We start from the raw sequence: 18,861 nt of genomic DNA on the forward strand, positions 1-18,861 counted from the left end.
CCTCCTTGTATATACCTTTTTGTCCCTCCTAATTTTAACATTTTAAAAGTTAATACTACGGTAACAAATTGGCAATGGATAAAAGGCATTTATCCCAAAGCCAAAACAACATCAGAATGGCTTAATCATCACATATTTTTGATGTTTTCTCACTCACAACAGCACAAATATGTAATGTTCCTCAACGAAAATATCCACGCATTAATCCTCAATTTTACGCTTGTAAAATATGTAATGTTCTTCTACAGAGTCAGAAAATGGCGTCACGATTATAATGTAAAAGCTTATCAACTTTTCACTGATCACCACATAGAAACATACAAGCTTAGAGCCGACTGAGCTTAATTGTACATGAAAACTTTATTGGAAAGTACAAACACCAAATCCGATATAACATCATGACAAAGTAACAAGAAGTTACCCTTACCACTATTTAGGGAGAGGACTTCTTTAGAAGTAAATTCATGGTTGAGAAACAAAAGAAAAGCATATTAGAACAGTCAACAAGCAAATCTGTTTAGAGACATATGAACCCTGGTGGAGTATGCCGGCCACAAGCATTCAGACTCACGGCAAGGGAAAGTGGGTGATTAAAGTGGATGCCCAAAATATTGGCTTTGATGGCTTTGCAAAGGCAAACGGCTGCGTCGAGGTCAACAAGACCATCAAGGAGAGAGCAACAAGGTCTTGTTATGAGAGGTCCACCGAAGATCCCAATCACACTCAGCAAATGAGCACATATGCCCAATTTCAAGGCATCTTTTGGGCAAGTTGCTTGAGGAGGTGGTGGTGCGCAATGGACACAAGCACTGACCAGAATGAAAAAGGCAAGGTTAAAGGCAAGAAAGAGAGCTGGGGTTGTAGTGGCCTTGGAGCCCATATTCTCAAGCCCCAATAATACCTAAGCACTCTTGGTTTAGTCAAGAAAGGAGGATTTTTGCTGTGCAATGTTTTGGAAGAGGTTGAGGGTTTTATACTGAGCAAGGAGGGTCAATTTTCTTGGTTTAGCCGGCTACAGAAGCATAGGTTTGGCAAGCCCATTGGAAGCGTTTATAGTTCTTTATGAGTTTTAAGCTGTGCTGTAAACTTTCTAGTGGGTTTACTTATTTCGTGCTTAATGTATTTATTCCTTACATGATAGCTTGAATGGCATGGCAAAGTTTTTGTTATTTATGCAACTACTCTACTATTTCTACCCTGTCAAAGAACACTTGGGATCCTTGGTGACATGTTTTCTATGTCAATCCAATGCCACCTATAATATTGTGCCAAGTGTCCTGTTATTATTTATACTTATATTAAACCAAACCAAGTTGAATTATTAGAAAATTAAAGTGTAAATAATAACAGGACACTTGGTATAATATCATAGGTGACATTGGATTGACATAGAAAAACATGTCACCGAGTATTCCAAGTGGTCAAAGAAAGAAGGCTCGAATGGCATAGAGATTCAAAAGCAACTTTATTAGCCGTTTTTGCGCTGCTTAATTTATGCCTGACTCGTGTGCTCAATTCATTCTAATAGCGTCATTTCGCAATACAAGCTGGCTATATTAGTCAGGATGGATTATTTTTTCATAAAAGATTGTGTGTTCAAATCTAGCTATCAATGTGAAGGTTATAATGGTGGCTGATTTATAAAAATTCCCATAAGTAACATATAATTCTGAGAGCATTGCCTTGACCCATGGTGGTGATATGAGTTGAATCCATCCTAGTTTGAAACTTTCTACAAATTCACTTACTTTTGAAATGATATACCGGAACTTCAATTGAAGCTTAAACTCTTTTATGTACACTTGGATTAGTCTACTTTCCTCGATGATTGAAGATGAAGACAGTGATTGATGACTCAATGAGTTCAGGGATTTGAAAGGTTTTTTTTTTTTCTTATTGAAGGATCTATCTTACGAATGTCCAATGGGCACAACTTAAGATGGAGTTCAAATATTAACTTTTTTTTTAAAAAAAAATTCAATCCAAATAGTGTAAATTATATATCCCAGATGACAATAATGTAAATGTATACATTTACATAGTAAATTGATGTGCATTAACAAGTGTTCCATTAGAAAAACCCTTGACTTAATTCAGTGCTCTTAAATTTCCATATTCATTGCAAAATGATCTAAAAATACTCGACAATTTGGCACTTGTCTAGCCGATTATAATTGAATGACAAGGTACCAATTTAATCAAATCATGCGTGCAAGATCTCATCCCACATCCCACCTTTGAATGCTCAGCTATCTTTTAACTTTGCCAAATTCTTCCTTTGATGCAACCTGAAAAATAAACAACCACTTCTTTTGATGTGTGCAAACTTTATTTTGTCTTTGAAACTGGATCAAACTTTTAAATTGAATAATTGGATCATAATCAGCAAAATAGAAAAGAAATGGTAAAATCAATGTCGTAATAAATATAGGCTCGCATGTTTGTTAGTCGTGGTGATGCACCATGAAAGCTAAAGCAGTCGAAGGTATTTTGGAATAGAATGTTTCAATCTTTTTTCTTTTCTATTTATTTTCGTTTAAGATAACTTTAAGACGAGAGAAGCAAATTTGAAACAATTTTGCAATGAACAGAATTTGAATATAACATATTACATCAGGAATTCCAGATATCTTAATCATTAATTTGACGAACATAATGCCTAAGAACAAACTTCTCTGCACCATTTTGAGGATAATTGCTCAACATATCTAAAATATCAGAGCATGAAGCAGATCAGCGGGATAACCCACCATGGTATGCTTTCATGAAGAAACATTTCAAATAGATCCAAAATGATCATCTTACTCCAATTGTTCAAGAACTTCTGAACAACCCAGTTTTTCAGCAACTTCTGGATAACACTATTTTTCACAATAAAATGTGTTGAACTCCAGAGCTGCAACAACTTCTGAATAATACTACACTTCAGAAATTTCTGGATGACAAATTTTCTTGCAATGCTTATTTTACTCCTGATGTAGCTCCAAAGATACAATACCTTATGAACAAGCCAACTTAATTTTCAACAACTGCTGGATAACACCTTTCACAGTTGAAAATATAGAACTTTTGATGGAGCTAAACATTTCCGCTATTCTATTAATCGATCTATTAGCCACCATTTTGGCTACACCAAAAAATCGCCTAACACAATTTGCGGATTCTTGAACCTTTTTGGAGATAAAGGAAGCCGTTTGACATACTTTTGAACTAATCCACCCAAAAACTCCTTTTAGCATATCCATAAGTTATTTATGTATGTGTTGGCTTGAAACTCTTAACTATATAATTTTCCTACATCTCTTAGCTTGCTTCTCTGGGGTGATCATCAAACTGATATATATATATATATATATATAGGTTGGATCAGAGGTTGGTGAAGGAATTTGGAAAGTCAACTTGATTCGTTGAAACATGAAACCGACTTTGATTAATTGTACATGTACATGTAGAAAATATTGGCACTTGTGCCAAAGAAAACAGAAGGTTACATACAAAAAATCCAACCCCCATTGTCAATATTTATGCACTATTTCTGATGAAATGCACTATTTCTGGGGGTCACTTGATTAATCGATTAAGGTGCCAAATAGGGTAATATATCATTAATCTTACAGTTGGGTGCTCATTTAACAATGAGATCACAACGTATTAAATCATATAGTGGCTGTGCAACAAATTAAGAATATTCATCCAACAGTGATGTCACATGGTGCACCAAGTCATATACTTTTTTTTTTTTTTTTTCCGAAACGATATTTGATTATATTACTTTCAAAAATATACAAGTGCGAGCGAAGGCTCGAAATGGCTTTCCAACCAGTGTCCTCAACACCGAGGAAACATCAATTCCTCATCAATTGTGATGCCTAAGGCATACATGCTGATACTAGAGCTTAGATAATTTTTATCACTACTAGCTAGACAAAAGGAGCACATATGAAACAACCTTTTCAACTGTACAATGTCTTCCACCAGCGTAGCTATTCTGCTGTCACTTGCCTTCTGAGTTCGGATATGATTGAGGAGTTGCCTGTTCTTCACTTGGAACTGTACTTTCCTTTGGTGCAATGTAGTTGCTTTGCACATAGCCAGTTTCAATGCTACTGCATCGTCCACTAGCTGTACCCCTGAGCTTCTTTCGTTTAGCGCCCATCCTATCATTGGTTCTTGGTTCCTTTCAGCTGCAGTGATTCCAATGCCTAAGATAGGTTTGTCTGTTTGTCTTGTTGCCGCAACTATCATCTTCACAGTTCCCTCTTCCGGCTCTAAATGCTGGTCTTCATTGATATGAGTTGATGTTTCTCCTGTGCTCATCCTAGCTTCCATCTTTGCAACTTCATCAAATTGTAGCCATTCCTCCTGTGCTTTCTTTATAATCTTCCAGGGTTGATGGACTTTCCCTGAAAATTCCATGTCATTTCTAGCTTTCCAAATCTGCCACAGAATGTTGACAGTTAAGGCTAGATGTTGCGATCCTGCTAACCTATGCCTTGCCTCAGTGACAGAGATCCACCATCTTTTGAAGCAGCCGTGATGTTGTTGCATCCCTTCCCATTGGATTGGGGCAATGTGCCAGATATGTTTTGTTTCTCTGCAGTTCAGTAGCAAGTGCTCAACCGTCTCTACTTCTTCCCCACACCTTCTGCAAATGGGGTCACCAGTTTTGGTTCTACCGTGGATTAGCTCCCTTACAGGCAGTGCGTTATTCAAACATTTCCATAGGAATATCTTCAGCTTGTGTTTGAGCTTGAGTCTCCACATTACTTTCCACATCTTGTGAGTTTGTTTCCCCCAGCTTGTTGATACCTCCCTCTGGCTCTCTTCTTGTGCCCTTTCTTTATTGGATACCAACAGCTTGTACCCAGAACTGACTGAGTATCTTCCATCTTCACCGTGTATCCAGAAGTAGCTATCCTCTCTTCCAGCGAGACTTATTGGAATGCTCAAGATTCGTTCTGCGTCCTCTTTATTAAAATACTGGAACACCAAATTTCTGTTCCATCTTTTCTGGATGATCAGGTCTTCCACCTTATGCAGTCTGCTATCCCATTGTCTCATAGTTGTCACTCTTCCAGTGGTAGTAGCTGGAATCCATCTGTCCTCCCATATTTGTGTGGTCCTCCCATTGCCTATTCTCTTTCTAACCCCTTGCTCCACTACTTTCCTTGCTGCCATTAGGCCCCTCCATATCCAAGATGCATTATTTGGAGTTTTGCACTCAAATATGGAGCTCCTAGGGAAATATTTGGCCTTCAGGACCTTACTAACCAGGAGGTTTGGACTTGTAAGAATCCTCCACACCTGTTTGCCCAGCAAACCAGTGTTGAAAGCTTCCAACTCCTTGAAACCGAGCCCCCCCCTTTCCTTATCCTGAGTTAGTTTCTTCCAGGAGCACCAGTGGACCTTGTTCTTACCATTTGCTTCCCCCCACCAGTAGTTAGACATGAGAGAGCTGATGTCTTTGCATAGTCTTTTTGGTATTTTGAAGCACGACATGGTGTACGTGGGCATAGCCATGGATACCGACTTGAGCATTGTCTCTTTTCCAGCTGCACTTAAAAGTCTATTCTTCCACTTGAGGATTCTATGGTGTATGTTTGTTCGCACGAAGCCAAAAATCTGTTCCTTTGTTCTAGTCACCACCATTGGTAGCCCCAGGTACTTGCCTTGATTTACCTGTTGCATGTTTCCCATAATATGACAGATGCGATGCTTCTTATGTGGACACATATTTTTGCTGAAGAGTATGGAAGACTTATCCAGGTTTATCAGTTGACCTGAGGCAGTTGCGTACACTTGCAGCACTCTCATCAGTTCAGTTGCTTGCTGCTCGTTTGCTTTGCAGAAGATTAGGGAATCATCTGCAAAGAACAAGTGAGTAAGACTTGGTCCCTGCCTGCAAATTCTCATTCCTGATATCCTCTTGTTCCCTGTTGCCTGTCTAATAAGGCTTGAGAACCCTTCTGAGCAAAGAAGAAATAGATAGGGGGATAAGGGATCCCCTTGTCTGATGCCTCTTCCTGGGATAACATATTCTTTAACATCCCCATTTATAGAAAAAGAGTAGGTTACTGTCCTTAAACATTCCATAATCCAGTTTCTCCATTTGTTGTGGAATCCCATTTTGGACATCATTGCATCCAAGAAGCTCCATTCTACTCTGTCATAAGCTTTGGACATGTCCAGCTTCACAGCCATGAACCCATCCTTACCTTGCCTTTTATTTTTGAGGTAGTGCAAATATTCATGAGAAAGCATAATGTTGTCCAAAATTTGCCTACCAGGGATGAAGGCTGATTGGTTTTTGCAGATGCAACAATGCAAGACATTTTTAAGCCTATTTGCTAAGATTTTAGCAATGATTTTATACACGGTATTACAAAGGCTAATGGGTCTGTACTGGTTCAGAGAAGTAGGATTCAGCACTTTAGGTATGAGAGTGATCACCGTATGATTGACACTTTTTAAGAGATGACCATTGTGAAAAAAAGTTTGGACTGCATTTATTACATCCTTTTTGATGATGTCCCAGAATTTTTGGAAAAAGATTGGCGACATACCATCAGCCCCAGGGGCCTTATCAGGACTCATAGAGAAAAGAGCAAATTTAATCTCCTCTTCCTCCACAGGTTTGATGAGGTTTTCATTCATTTCCACTGTTATAGTGTTTGATATACCCTCAAGTACCTCAGTTAAGTCCCCCTCTCCCCTACTGGTCAGGAGTTTCCTATAATAGTCGGCAACCTCATAGCTGAGTTCATCCTCACTCACAGTCCATGATCCATCTTCTCTTTGTAGCTTGTTCATCCTATTTCTCCTCCTCCTTCCTTTCACAGTTGCATGGAAAAATTTTGTGTTCTTGTCACCCTCCCTGAGCCACTGGATTCTTGCTTTCTGTGACCAATACACTTCCTCTTCTCTATACGCTTCCTTTAGCTTCCCCTTTAGCATTGCTAGACTGCCTTTGCTGGCACTGATATCGCTGTCCTTTAGCTCGCTCATTTGCCTCTTAATCTGATCTATCTTTCTTCTTGAGTTTGCTTGGAAGGAATTTTTCCATTTCAGTAGTGCCACTCTGCAGTTTCTGATTTTTTTTGTCACTTGGAACATTCTTGATCCTTCAGTTTGCAGTTCCCATGCAGTCCTAATAACCTCACCAATGTCCTCTCTTTTTAACCATCTCTTTTCAAAATAGAATCTCTTCTTCCTCCTACCTGGCCTTGGACGTGTGTCTATCATGATCATGCTGTGATCTGAAGCATAGGTCTCTATATGTTGACACTTGACTTGTTCGAAAGTCTGATACCATGAATAACTGCAGAGCCCCCTATCCAGCCTTTGTTTAATTTCACCTTCAACTTCCCAATTGTTACACCATGTCCATGGGTGACCTTCAAATCCAATATCAATCATTTGATTTCCATTGATGAACTCTTTAAAATCTCTAAAGCTTCTTTCCTCCCTCCAAATTCCACCCCATTTTTCATCATTTGAGACAATATCATTAAAGTCCCCAGCTATTATCCACCTTTCTCCCCATAGTCTTTTTCTGTTCTATATCACTTTCCATTGCTGCCCTCTCACCTGATTATCACAGCTCGCATAAAGACCAATGAACCACCAATCAATGTTAGCTTCTTGGTCCTCCACATGTGCCTCAATGGTAAAGGCAGACCTCAGAACCTTTTTTACATTCACATCCTCTTTCCATAAGAGAGCCATTCCACCAGCTTTGTTCATGGCTTCAGCTACTACACACTCATCGAATCTTAACATATTTTTTACTTTTTCCAAATATTTTTTCCTGTTTTTGGTTTCACACAAAAAAATCATGTTTGGAGAGGAGAGGTTATTCACCTCCCTCAGTTGGGGAATTGTCAAGGGGCTCCCCACTCCTTGACAATTCCACACCAGCACCTTCATTCTCTCTCTGGGGTCCAATATGGGTTGGACCCCTCCCCCTCAGCTTCTGTCCTTCGAATACCAGCCTCACTATCATTCTTACTTCTCTTACAGCCCCAAGTTCCTTCTCCAACCGTTTCCATCTCCACATCCATCTCATTGGATTTCCTTTTCCCTTGATTTTTCTGATCATCATGTTTATTGTTACTATCCCTTATAGATGATCTTCTGTTCCGTGGTGGCCTCAATGGGTTCAGTATTCTTCTGATTTGCTTCAGCCCTGAGTCTTTCTTCCTTTTATCTCTCTCAGTATCCACCTGCATTATTTCAGTTTCTATTAGTCCTTCGTCATTATGGATATGGTCCATCTTCTGATGTTCAACCTCCATTTGTTTATCCTCTTGCCTTCTTTCATCTGTGATCATTGCCTCTACAGTCTCATCAGCCCCACCTTCTAGATTAGTGATACTACTGACTCCCTCACAATGTGTAACGTCCTCCTCCTCTGTGTCTCTTCGCCTTCCCATGCATGAAGTCTGGCCTAATTCAGGTTGTATTGTAATAATGTCCCTGCCTGTGGGAGTAGGCTGAGTATGTCTCTGTTCCACAATCCTATCTCTGTTTCTTCCTGTGGGTATTTCTGGTTCCCCTCCACCCACTCCATTAGTATCTTTCCTTGTCACTGGAGCTTCCTGGTTCTCTTTCTCCACCCATTCCCCATTTTTGAAGCTCCAATGGTGTCTTTGGGGATTATAGTTACCACTTGTTTGGTTTTTCTGAGGTGACATTTTCCTATTTCCATGTCCAGCCCGCATCCATGTACCATACTGATTATCTCTTTTCCCTTCTCCAACAATCACAGGTTTATCACATGTTTTTTCACTGTGACATATTCTGCCACATTTATAGCAAAAGTCTGGGCACCTCTCATACTTAAAGCTTGCCCATTTTGTATTCCCTGCTACCTTAACTGTTGTCCCTCTCAGTAGAGGTTGTGCAATGTCCATTAGTACTGATAGTTTGAGATGTCTTCCCTCCTTCCCACCCGTTTGTGGGATTATTACATCTCTCACTTGATGGAAAACAGCACCAATCCTTCTCCCAGCTTCTTTAGACATCCAATGTACTGGTAAATTCCAAACTTGTACCCAAATTGGTGCCAGATTAAAAGCTGTTTCGTCATCCTCTATACCTTCATACCATCTATTCATCACTAATATCTGGCTATCCAGTATCCATGGACCTCCATTCATGACTCGGTCCCTGTCATTCTCTCCTGGGAGTATGAACTGGAAAAGGTTAGGCCCTAGTTCTGCTACTTTCAGATCTCTAGGGTAGCTCCAAGCTGTGCTAACAAAGTTCTTAACTCCTGTGTAATTTGCAATCTTTTCGCCCATAATCTTCCCTATGAGGCTGCATTGACACTCCTTAATGCCTATGGCCAGCTCCTCCCTGCCTACATCAGTAACCTGGAGTTCCTTACTCGAAAGCTCAAAGCTTTGCAGTATTTCTGCCAGCTCCTCAGCCATGGGACTTAAAAAGAGATACAACTGGTATACCACGCACTATAGCAACAAAACAAAGAAAACACCAAGAAAACTATACGGAAAAACAGAAAATATGCTTTTTATCTATGTAAATGCAGATCTGGTAGGCAAGTAGACAGTGTAGAAAGCCCCTAACACTAATGCATAAAAAACAAGCAAGATAAGATCAGGTACCGACCATGAGAAAGCCTTTATGTTTCATCACTCCACAATAAATGTCACTTAATAGACGCTTTAAATGCTTCTTTCGTGGTAGATCCGGACAAAAGTCTTAGTTTAAGGTTGTCTGAGATCGTGGAGACCGCCAGCAATTTGGATCTTGTTGACCTTGAAAGCTTTTTTGGCACTTTCTGGTCTCCCACCAAGGAAAGAAAAAGCTCCCTTTCTAAGACAGAGAGAGCCCCTACAGAGAGAGGATAAACTAAATCTTTCTACCAAGTCATATACTTCACTTGGATAAAAATTTGTTGAGTACAATTTGGTAAAGCTTGAACCTTGCGACATGTCCACTGTATGTATCTTGGACAGATATTGTATTTTCCCTACTTTGCGACGCCGTCCGATAGGCCCAGAGTGCGTCCTCCAACCTTTGGCTCCAGTCTTTCCTATCAGGGCGCACCATTTTCTCTAAAATGGACTTAATCTCCCGATTCGACACCTCCGCTTGACCATTGGTTTGAGGGTGGTATGACGTTGAGACCCTGTGGAGTACACCATACTTGCGAAACAACGAAACTATGGTTTTGTTGCAAAAGTGCGTTCCCCTATCACTGACAATAGCTCTTGGCATTCCAAATCGCACAAAAATATTAAACCTAATAAAATCTGCAACTACTTTCGAGTCATTAGTCCGAGTGGCCTTGGCCTCCACCCATTTAGACACATAATCAACTGCCAACAAAATATATATAAAACCAAATGAAGTAGGAAAAGGCCCCATGAAATCTATACCCCAGACATCAAAAATTTTAACAAAAATCAACGGGACTTGGGGCATTTGATCTCTACGGGCTATATTACCTACCCTTTGACAGCGATCACATGACTTACAAAACACATAAGTATCCTTAAACAATGAAGGCCAATAAAATCCACTTTCTAAAACCTTATGAGCAGTTCTCTTGGGTCCAAAATAACCTCCACAGGCAAAAGTATGACAAAAAGCTAAAATCGATTGAAATTCCATCTCACTTACACATCTCCGCATTACTTGATCTGCACACCTCTTCCATAGGTACGGGTCGTCCCAGATAAAATACTTGGCGTCGCTCTTCAATTTATCCCTCTTCGATTTTGGCCAACCTGTAGGAAAATTACCAGTTACCAAATAATTGACCAGATCGGCATACCAAGGCAACTGAGAATTTATAGAAAATAAGTGCTCTTCAGGGAATGCATCCCTTAATGGTTCATTATCCTCTCCAACGGGTATACGACTCAGATGGTCAGCTACTAAATTCTCTGAGCCCCTTTTATCCCTTATTTCCAGGTCAAATTCCTATAGTAGCAATATCCACCTGATGAGTCTCGGCTTTGCATCTTTCTTGGTCATCAGGTACCTTAATGCTGCATGATCAGAAAATACAATCACTTTAGCACCTAACAGATATGACCTGAATTTTTCTAGAGCAAAAATAACTGCAAGAAGCTCCTTCTCAGTGGTGGAGTAATGCATAGTAGATGACGTGAGCTGCCTTCCCTACTCTTTGCCCCAATACAGCCCCTACGGCATGATCACTGGCATCGCACATAATCTCAAATGGTAGACTCCAATCAGGGGGCTGGATGATTGGGGGTGAAGTCAACAATTCTTTCAACTTGTCGAAGGCCTTCTCACATTTGTCATTGAATTCGAAGGTCATATCCTTTTGTAGGAGTTGGAACAACGGGACTCCAATTTTTGAAAAATCCTTGATGAACCTTCGATAAAAACCTGCATGTCCAAGAAAAGAGCGCACCTCCCGTACACTCGCGGGGTAAGGTAATGTAGAAATAATGTCTATTTTAGCCTTGTCAACTTCTATGCCCTTAGACGATACAATATGACCCAAGACTATCCCGTGCTCAACCATAAAATGACATTTTTCCCAATTAAGCACAAGATTAGTCTCTATACACCTTATCAGGATCAATTTCAGATTATCTAAACACGTATCAAAACTATCACCATACACATTGAAATCATTCATAAAAACTTCAATAATTTTTTCCACATACTCAGAAAAAATACTTACCATACACCTCTGGAATGTTGCAGGTGCATTGCACAACCCAAATGGCATTCGTCTATAAGCAAAGGTCCCGAACGGGCACGTGAAAGTTGTCTTCTCTTGATCCTCTGGAGCAATTGCTATCTGAAAGTATCCTGAAAATCCATCCAAAAAGCAATAATAAGCTCTACAAGCTAAACGCTCAACCATTTGGTCAATGAAAGGGAGAGGAAAATGGTCCTTTTTGGTGACGGCGTTTAGCCTACGGTAGTCTATACACTGCCTCCATCCAGTGGGTTTGCGCACTGGCACGAGCTCACCCGTTTGGTTGGCCTCCACCGTCACCCCTGCCTTCTTTCGGACTACCTGGACTGGGCTCACCCAAGGGCTATCTGATATTGCAAAAATAATCCCCACATCTAGCAATTTTAAAATTTCTTTCTTTACAACTTCCATCATGAGGGGGTTGAGCCTCCTTTGGGCCTGCCGAGCAGGTTTAGCATCCTCTTCCAATCTAATCCGGTGCATACAGATGGCCGGGCTGATCCCCTTAATGTCTACAATTGTCCAACCTATCGCCTCTTTATGCTCTCTAAGGACCCGGATCAGTTTCTCCTCCTGGATTTTTGACAGTGCCGATGAGATAATCACCGGGAGTGTCTCATTATCACCCAGATATGCGTATTCAGGTGCACTGGTAGAGGTTTCAACTCCAGTACAGGTGCCTGCACCACAGATGGCAATACCCTCTGGTGAGGCTCGAGAGTAAAAATAGGTAAGACTTCATACCTTTTCGTGATGGTTTGCAATGAGTGTAATGCACCTATTGTGCATTTTAGATCCTCGCTCCACTCCACCTCAGGAGTTGTCTCCAATTCGAGGTGCCTGGTCAAAGCCACCTCCAACGCATCCTTGCCATCAGTTTCAAACACTTCCTGCACTACAGGATCAATAGCACTCACAGAGAAAACTGAGCTAAAGTTGGAGTTTGAGAGATATTTCATAGTATCAAAGATATTGAAATGCACAATTTCCCCATCAAACTCCATGGACAAGATACCCTTATTAACATCAATTTTCGTCTGTGCTGTGCTCATAAAGGGTCTACCCAATAACAGAGGTGAGGGATCAGGGGAGTGATCATCATCCATATCAAGTACATAAAAATCAGCTGGAAACACCAAATCATTAACTTTTACCAACACATTTTCAACCAACCCATCAGGATATGCATTAGTTCGGTTAGCTAATTGAATGATTATTCCAGTTTCTTTTAATGGACCTAATTTTAGAGAAGTATAGATAGATTTAGGCATGACATTAATTGATGCTCCCAGATCCAACATGGCCCTTCTGATCACAGTATTACCTATCCTACAGGGAATAGTAAACATACCTGGGTCACCGCACTTTGACGGGAGCTTTCTCTGTAGAACTGCTGACACATTCTCCCCAACAATAACCCGTTCATCTCCCCTCAACCGCCTTCGGTTGACACACAAGTCCCTTAGGAACTTGGCATATTTCGGTACTTGTTTGATTGCGTCTAAGAGGGGGATATTTATCTCAACCTTGCGAAAAACCTCCAAGATCTCCTTCTCCTTATCATGTTTCTTTGATTTTTCCAACCTGCTAGGAAAAGGAGGCGGGTTAGTTTTAGCTGTAATTACTGGGTCAGGAAGTACCTTTAGATCTGCACCATTGCTGTCCTCCCTTTCAAGCTCATTTTCGATCTTCTCTTCATCCTTGTCCTTGGGGATCACAGGCTCAGGCCCTTGAACTTCCTTGCCACTCCTCAAGGTCATGGCGCTCACATTCTTCGGGTTCAACTCAGGTTGAGATGGCAATTTACCTTGATTTTGGGCATCCAAGCGGTTGATTGTTGTGGCCATTTGACTTATCTGATTCCTTATGTCCTGCATTTCGGAGTCCGTCCTTTGCTGATGTTGCATAATGGTTGCCTCCGTCCTTTGCTGATTTTGCGCCATGGTTGTCATCATTTGTTTCATCATCTCTTCCAAAGATGAACCAGAGCTTGGGGCCGGAGGCGGTCGGGGTTGGTATTGCTGCTGGTACCCCGGTGGTTTATTTGGCACGAAATTAGACTGCCTGTTCGGCGTAAAGTTGGGTTGCCTATTCCCTCCATAACTGAGGATGGAATGGTCTCTCCACCCGGGGTTGTAGGTGCTTGAGTAAGGGTCGTACTGCTTCCTTGGCGCGGGCGCGTGGTCAGCCATGTTCACCTGTTCTGCAGTTTCTTCTTGAATCATTGGGCACATGTCTGCAGAATGACCCATGCCAGTGCAAATTCCGCACACCCTGGCTTGTGATGCATTTCTCACAGCCTGTTGTCTAACAAACGCGGTCAACTCAGCTAGCTGCTGCTGCATAGAGGGTGTCTCTACCTCATTCACCCTGCGTATTGGAACATCCTCTCTCGTACCGAATTGTTGTGAATTTTCTGCCATCCCCTCTATTAGGTCCCGTGCTTCTTGAGGGGTTTTGTTTACCAGTGCCCCTCCACTTGCAGCATCAATTATGCTCCTGTCCCCGAAAAGGAGCCCCTCATAAAAATACTGTATGACCAACTGCTCACTTATTTGGTGTTGGGGGCACCTGCGCAACAAGTTCTTATACCGTTCGCAATACTCATAAAATGACTCCCCTGGATGCTGCTTGATCCTGCAAATTTCTTTCCTCAGACTTGCAGCCCTGGACGCAGGAAAATATTTATCTAAAAATTTTTTCTTCAATTGGTCCCACGTGGTGATGCTGCCTGGCGACAGGTAGTACAGCCAGTCCTTCGTAGAATCTTTCAAGGAGAAGGGGAACGCCCTCATTTTTATCTGCTCTTCTGTGATTCCCGGAGGTTTCATACTATTGCACATGACATCAAACTCCTGCAGATGCTTATACGGCTCCTCACCTGGTAAGCCATGAAAAGAAGGTAAAAGATGAATTAGACCTGATTTCAATTCGAACGAAGTGTTATCACCCAAACTCGGGAAAGTAATGCATAAAGGCTGCTGAGTCAAATCAGGAGCAGCCAACTCCCTTAATATTCGTGCATTAGCCATGGTGCCCTCCTCCTGGTCTGAGTCACCCGAAGTGTTACCAAACGAATCTGTTGGTTCAATTTCTGACTCGGGTCTTTGAGATGTAGCACTGGAGTGCTCTTCTCTGAGCTGTCTGGTTTCCTTTCTCGTTCTACGTGCGGTCTTCTCTACCTCGGGGTAAAAAATCAAATCACCTCTACGAGAAGATCGAGGCATACACTAGAAGAAAACCAGAAAATTAGGACAAAAAAATGAATTTAAAGAGAAACAGTTAATAACGCCAGTCCCCGGCAACGGCGCCAAAAATTGACAGGGTGTCGAAGCCTGTGCAATAATAAAATAAAACCTATTTGCCAGTTAAAATGACCAAACCCGATTCCAAGTACTGGAGCAGGGACTCTAGGTGTGCAATGGGTTACTTGATTCACCCTATTCCCGAAGAGTTTGCTTGATCCGATATATCCGAATGGAATGGTTATTTATTTTCACAAATAATTATAAATTTGCAGACAGGGCAAGTAGGGTCGTATCCACAGGGATTGGGTATATTTGTTTCTTAAGAAATTCAAAGTAACACAGGGGAGTGATTTTGTAGGAACAACGACAACCAAATAAATTCAAATAAGAAAATAAAAATAAATAACTAATTATAAATTAAACCACAATTCACTGAACTTAGAATAACAATAATTAAAGTCCTAAATCTATTAAAACAAGGGAACAATTAAAAATGCAATAAAGTAGACAACCAAAAACCAAATGGCACTTCACTAAAATCAAGATAATATTAATTAAAGATCTAGCCAAGAAGTAACTTCAGCAATGGTTCACCTAATTGATCATTGATGCAAGGCAATCCCAATTATTTACCAATAAATAGGTTATAACTACCAAACAAGCGATGGCAGTCAACCCCTCCTTACTGTGTCGGTGATCAAGGTACACCCGTTAATCACTGCTCTAATTGAGAAATAATCCTAGGTACGCCCGTAGAATTTAATTCCCCAATTGCCTTACGTATTAGAGGAGTTCTATTCTAACCAAATAACACACTACCAGGGTTATTTTAGATTAGCCCGCGTATCCCCTTGACACGAATCTAATCGTGCCAGTTGTCACTATTTTGAGGTAATTAAACAATTACGGATTTAATACCCCAAGTGATAATAGATTACCAAATCAATTAATTATCCGGATCCAAGACAATCAACTAATTAAATAACCATAAGCATAGTAATCAGGGAATACACGAATACCAATAAATAAAAGGGAAAGATTAAATTAAATCGATCTCACAATTTTTAGGCGACCCAGACCCTTCGTTGCTCCTTGACTAGGATTGGAAAATTAGCTCATAATTGATGAACTAAATCCACGGGAAATTGAAAAGGGAACTGCGGCCATCAATTGAGAAAATGCCCAGGTTCAACTCGGTCAAAACAACAAAGCACAGCAAAGTTTCAGAGTATCATTTACTGTCATCGCTTGTCTGCTCATACGAGAGGGAGAAGGAAAAGAACAACTAAAAGCTACAAAAGGGAAGGTCAAAGGCTGATGCCTCCTTTCTTCCCCATGTCCGTGAGAATGACTCCCATAGGCTAAGAAAAGTCAAAAACTAGAGCTAATAATTGCTTGTTTCCCCCATTCGTACATGTCTTAAGCCAAAAAGTAAAGTACAAGGGAAAAATCAAGAATTGCTGCTAAGCTACAGACGGAAGACCCCGCACAAGCTAGCTCTCCAACTTCCTCCTCCTTCTTTCCTTTTAATTGCGGCGCACATCAACAGGAAGCGAAGCCCTCCGTCCGTCATTCCCTTGCGAAAATTACCAAAATGGGCGTGACATCTTTTTTTCCAAAAGTGCCCCTGGGACAAGCTTTATGATCTGAATTCTTTTCCTGTCAATTTGGCACCTGTTATCATATTTTCGTTCTACTCCCTGAAATATACGTAAATTAAGAAAAATGAGTAGAATCCAGCAATTAATCCACATCAAGTCAGGTAATAGGGGAAAATGATAATAAAATAAATAGATAAATTGCAATCTATCAATTCCCCCCATACCTAAACCATGTTTGTCTTCAAGCATAAGAAAAGTAAACGAACACCAAAATTCGATGATGGTCATTGCCCAATCTCCTATATTGCCAAGATATTCAAGAGAAAAACATATATCGAGCATTGGTGATTAAAATCCAAGAAGCCTCCCCCCCGGTTAGCCCCTAAACTGCAAATTCCTTCAATTTCCAGGTTAACTACTCTAAGAAAAGGGAATGGCGCACAACATTTATCAGCTAATGGTCCAAATATTCACACAAGTCTCCATATTAAGTCCATAAACAGGCAAGCCTTCCCATTATTTATTCTCTCTTTTTTCATTTTTTTTAAAGGCAATAATAATTAACACAAAAAGACTTAGTCGTTAGCTGTCGGGGCCTTTTGACGCGAACTCCAACATTTTTAGATGAAGGAACCCGGTTACTCAACTCCTACCGCTATACGACCACGTACTCATATAAAGTACCACCTTTTGACGCGAGAATCGACACTTTTAGGTGCCGATCCCCGGTTACTCAGTAGTAACTCATAGCGGAGTACAGTCCAGATTATTCACAGCCAAACAAAGCCAAAAACACATAATAACAACACTAAGAACCAAAAATAGGAACAGCTCGCCTCATTATTGCCAAACATAGAGAACTGGAGTCAATATTGGACCAATTCACATTAAAATACCAACAGTCATTCCCTATGCCTAGAGAAATTAACACAGAAATCAAAAGAGCCAAGCAATCCGATATTCACCAGGGAGATATTCTGGATCCAACCACATTAACCCGATACATTTTTATTTTAAAAAAAACTTGGCAAAAGTAGAGTTAGAGTCAATAAACCAACATTTTTTCTCTTTTTTTTTTGTTTTCTTTTTCTTTTCACATGGGGAATAAGCACTAAGAAAAGAAAGAAAATACGCAACTAGAAATAAAACTAAAAACTACTAAAAAACTAAAAACTAACAACTACTAAAAACTAGAAAGACTATAGACCCCCCCACACCTATAGGACACATTGTCCTCAATGTGTCAAAAAACAGCAAAAGTGAGGGAGAAAGTAACCAAACTTCCCTGAAACCGGGTCATAGTGGAGGGTGAGGTTGGACTGGGGGCGGGAAACCCGAGTGCTGCAGGAATGCCGCCAGATTCTGTGATATAGCCGCCACGTTGCTCTCGATGTTAATCATCCGAGCGTCCAAATTCTGAATCTGCGTCCTAATTTGGTGCCAATCTTCAGCCCCTGCTGTGGAGGGGGCTGAGCGGACGTCGACGGGCCAGAATCACCGCCAACTGGGGCCGAATAGGTGGAGGAAGAGCGAGGCGGGGCGCGGGGCGGTCCCGGGGGCACAAATCGGTAGTGGCCATCGACAAGCTCCAGAACCCCCATCTTCTTTAGCCGGTCAGCAGTGAGATACTCCATGTCGCAGGCCAAGTGCAAATCGTGATCCTGTAGATTCAGAACGCCTAGCTGGACCGCCAAGTGCGTGATATACGACCCAAGAATCAACGGCTTGTTCTTCTTTGCCATGACGGTCTTGAACTGTGCCACCAACCAACAACCCAAATTGACCTTGAACCCATTCTTCATACACCAAAGGAAGAAGAGCTCCGGCCGAGGGATAATACCGGAGCTGTCCTTTCTGCCCGAGTAGCTATATGCTAAAAGCCGCTGAACATACCGAGCACTCGGGTCCTCTAGAAAGGAGCTCCAAGACCGAGAGGGATCGTAACGCTGCGTGTCCGCAGACATGTCCTCCCACACCTCACGGTAGGCGGTAAGGAAAGGTTCCACAAAATCGCAGGCACTCTCGCCGTACTCCCTAGTCTCTGCATACTCCCGAGTGATGAAACCGAAAGCCAGATTGAATTGGGTGATAGAGAAATTGAATTCTTGGCCCATGAGACGGAAGTGAATGACATCGGGAGTCGCAACAGTATACCTAGTCGGTAATTCAAACTCAAAAGTGGCGTAAAACTCTCTAGTCAACTCGACAAAGGTTGGCTGGAAGATATCAAGATAGGGGCGCCATCCAATGGCCGTGTACATGCGCTCAACCTCCCCTTGGATCCCAGAAAAACCATAGTAATGTG

At 41.3% G+C, this 18,861-nt stretch overlaps 1 protein-coding gene across 1 annotated transcript; it reads right to left on the minus strand.

Annotated features, from left to right (window-relative positions):
• Positions 1–10,942: 10,942 nt before the first annotated feature.
• LOC113693401 (uncharacterized) lies at positions 10,943–14,739 on the minus strand. Its single transcript, XM_027211949.2, has 4 exons — positions 12,486–14,739; positions 12,044–12,387; positions 11,066–11,151; positions 10,943–11,018 (listed from the first exon to the last, which is right to left on the minus strand). The coding sequence occupies exons 1-4, from the start codon at positions 14,737–14,739 to the stop codon at positions 10,943–10,945; spliced, it is 2,760 nt and encodes a 919-aa protein (XP_027067750.2).
• Between the last annotated feature and the right edge of the window lie 4,122 nt (positions 14,740–18,861).

This window comes from Coffea arabica, chromosome 6c (genome assembly GCF_036785885.1).
Source record: "Coffea arabica cultivar ET-39 chromosome 6c, Coffea Arabica ET-39 HiFi, whole genome shotgun sequence".
Taxonomy (NCBI): Eukaryota; Viridiplantae; Streptophyta; class Magnoliopsida; order Gentianales; family Rubiaceae; genus Coffea; species Coffea arabica.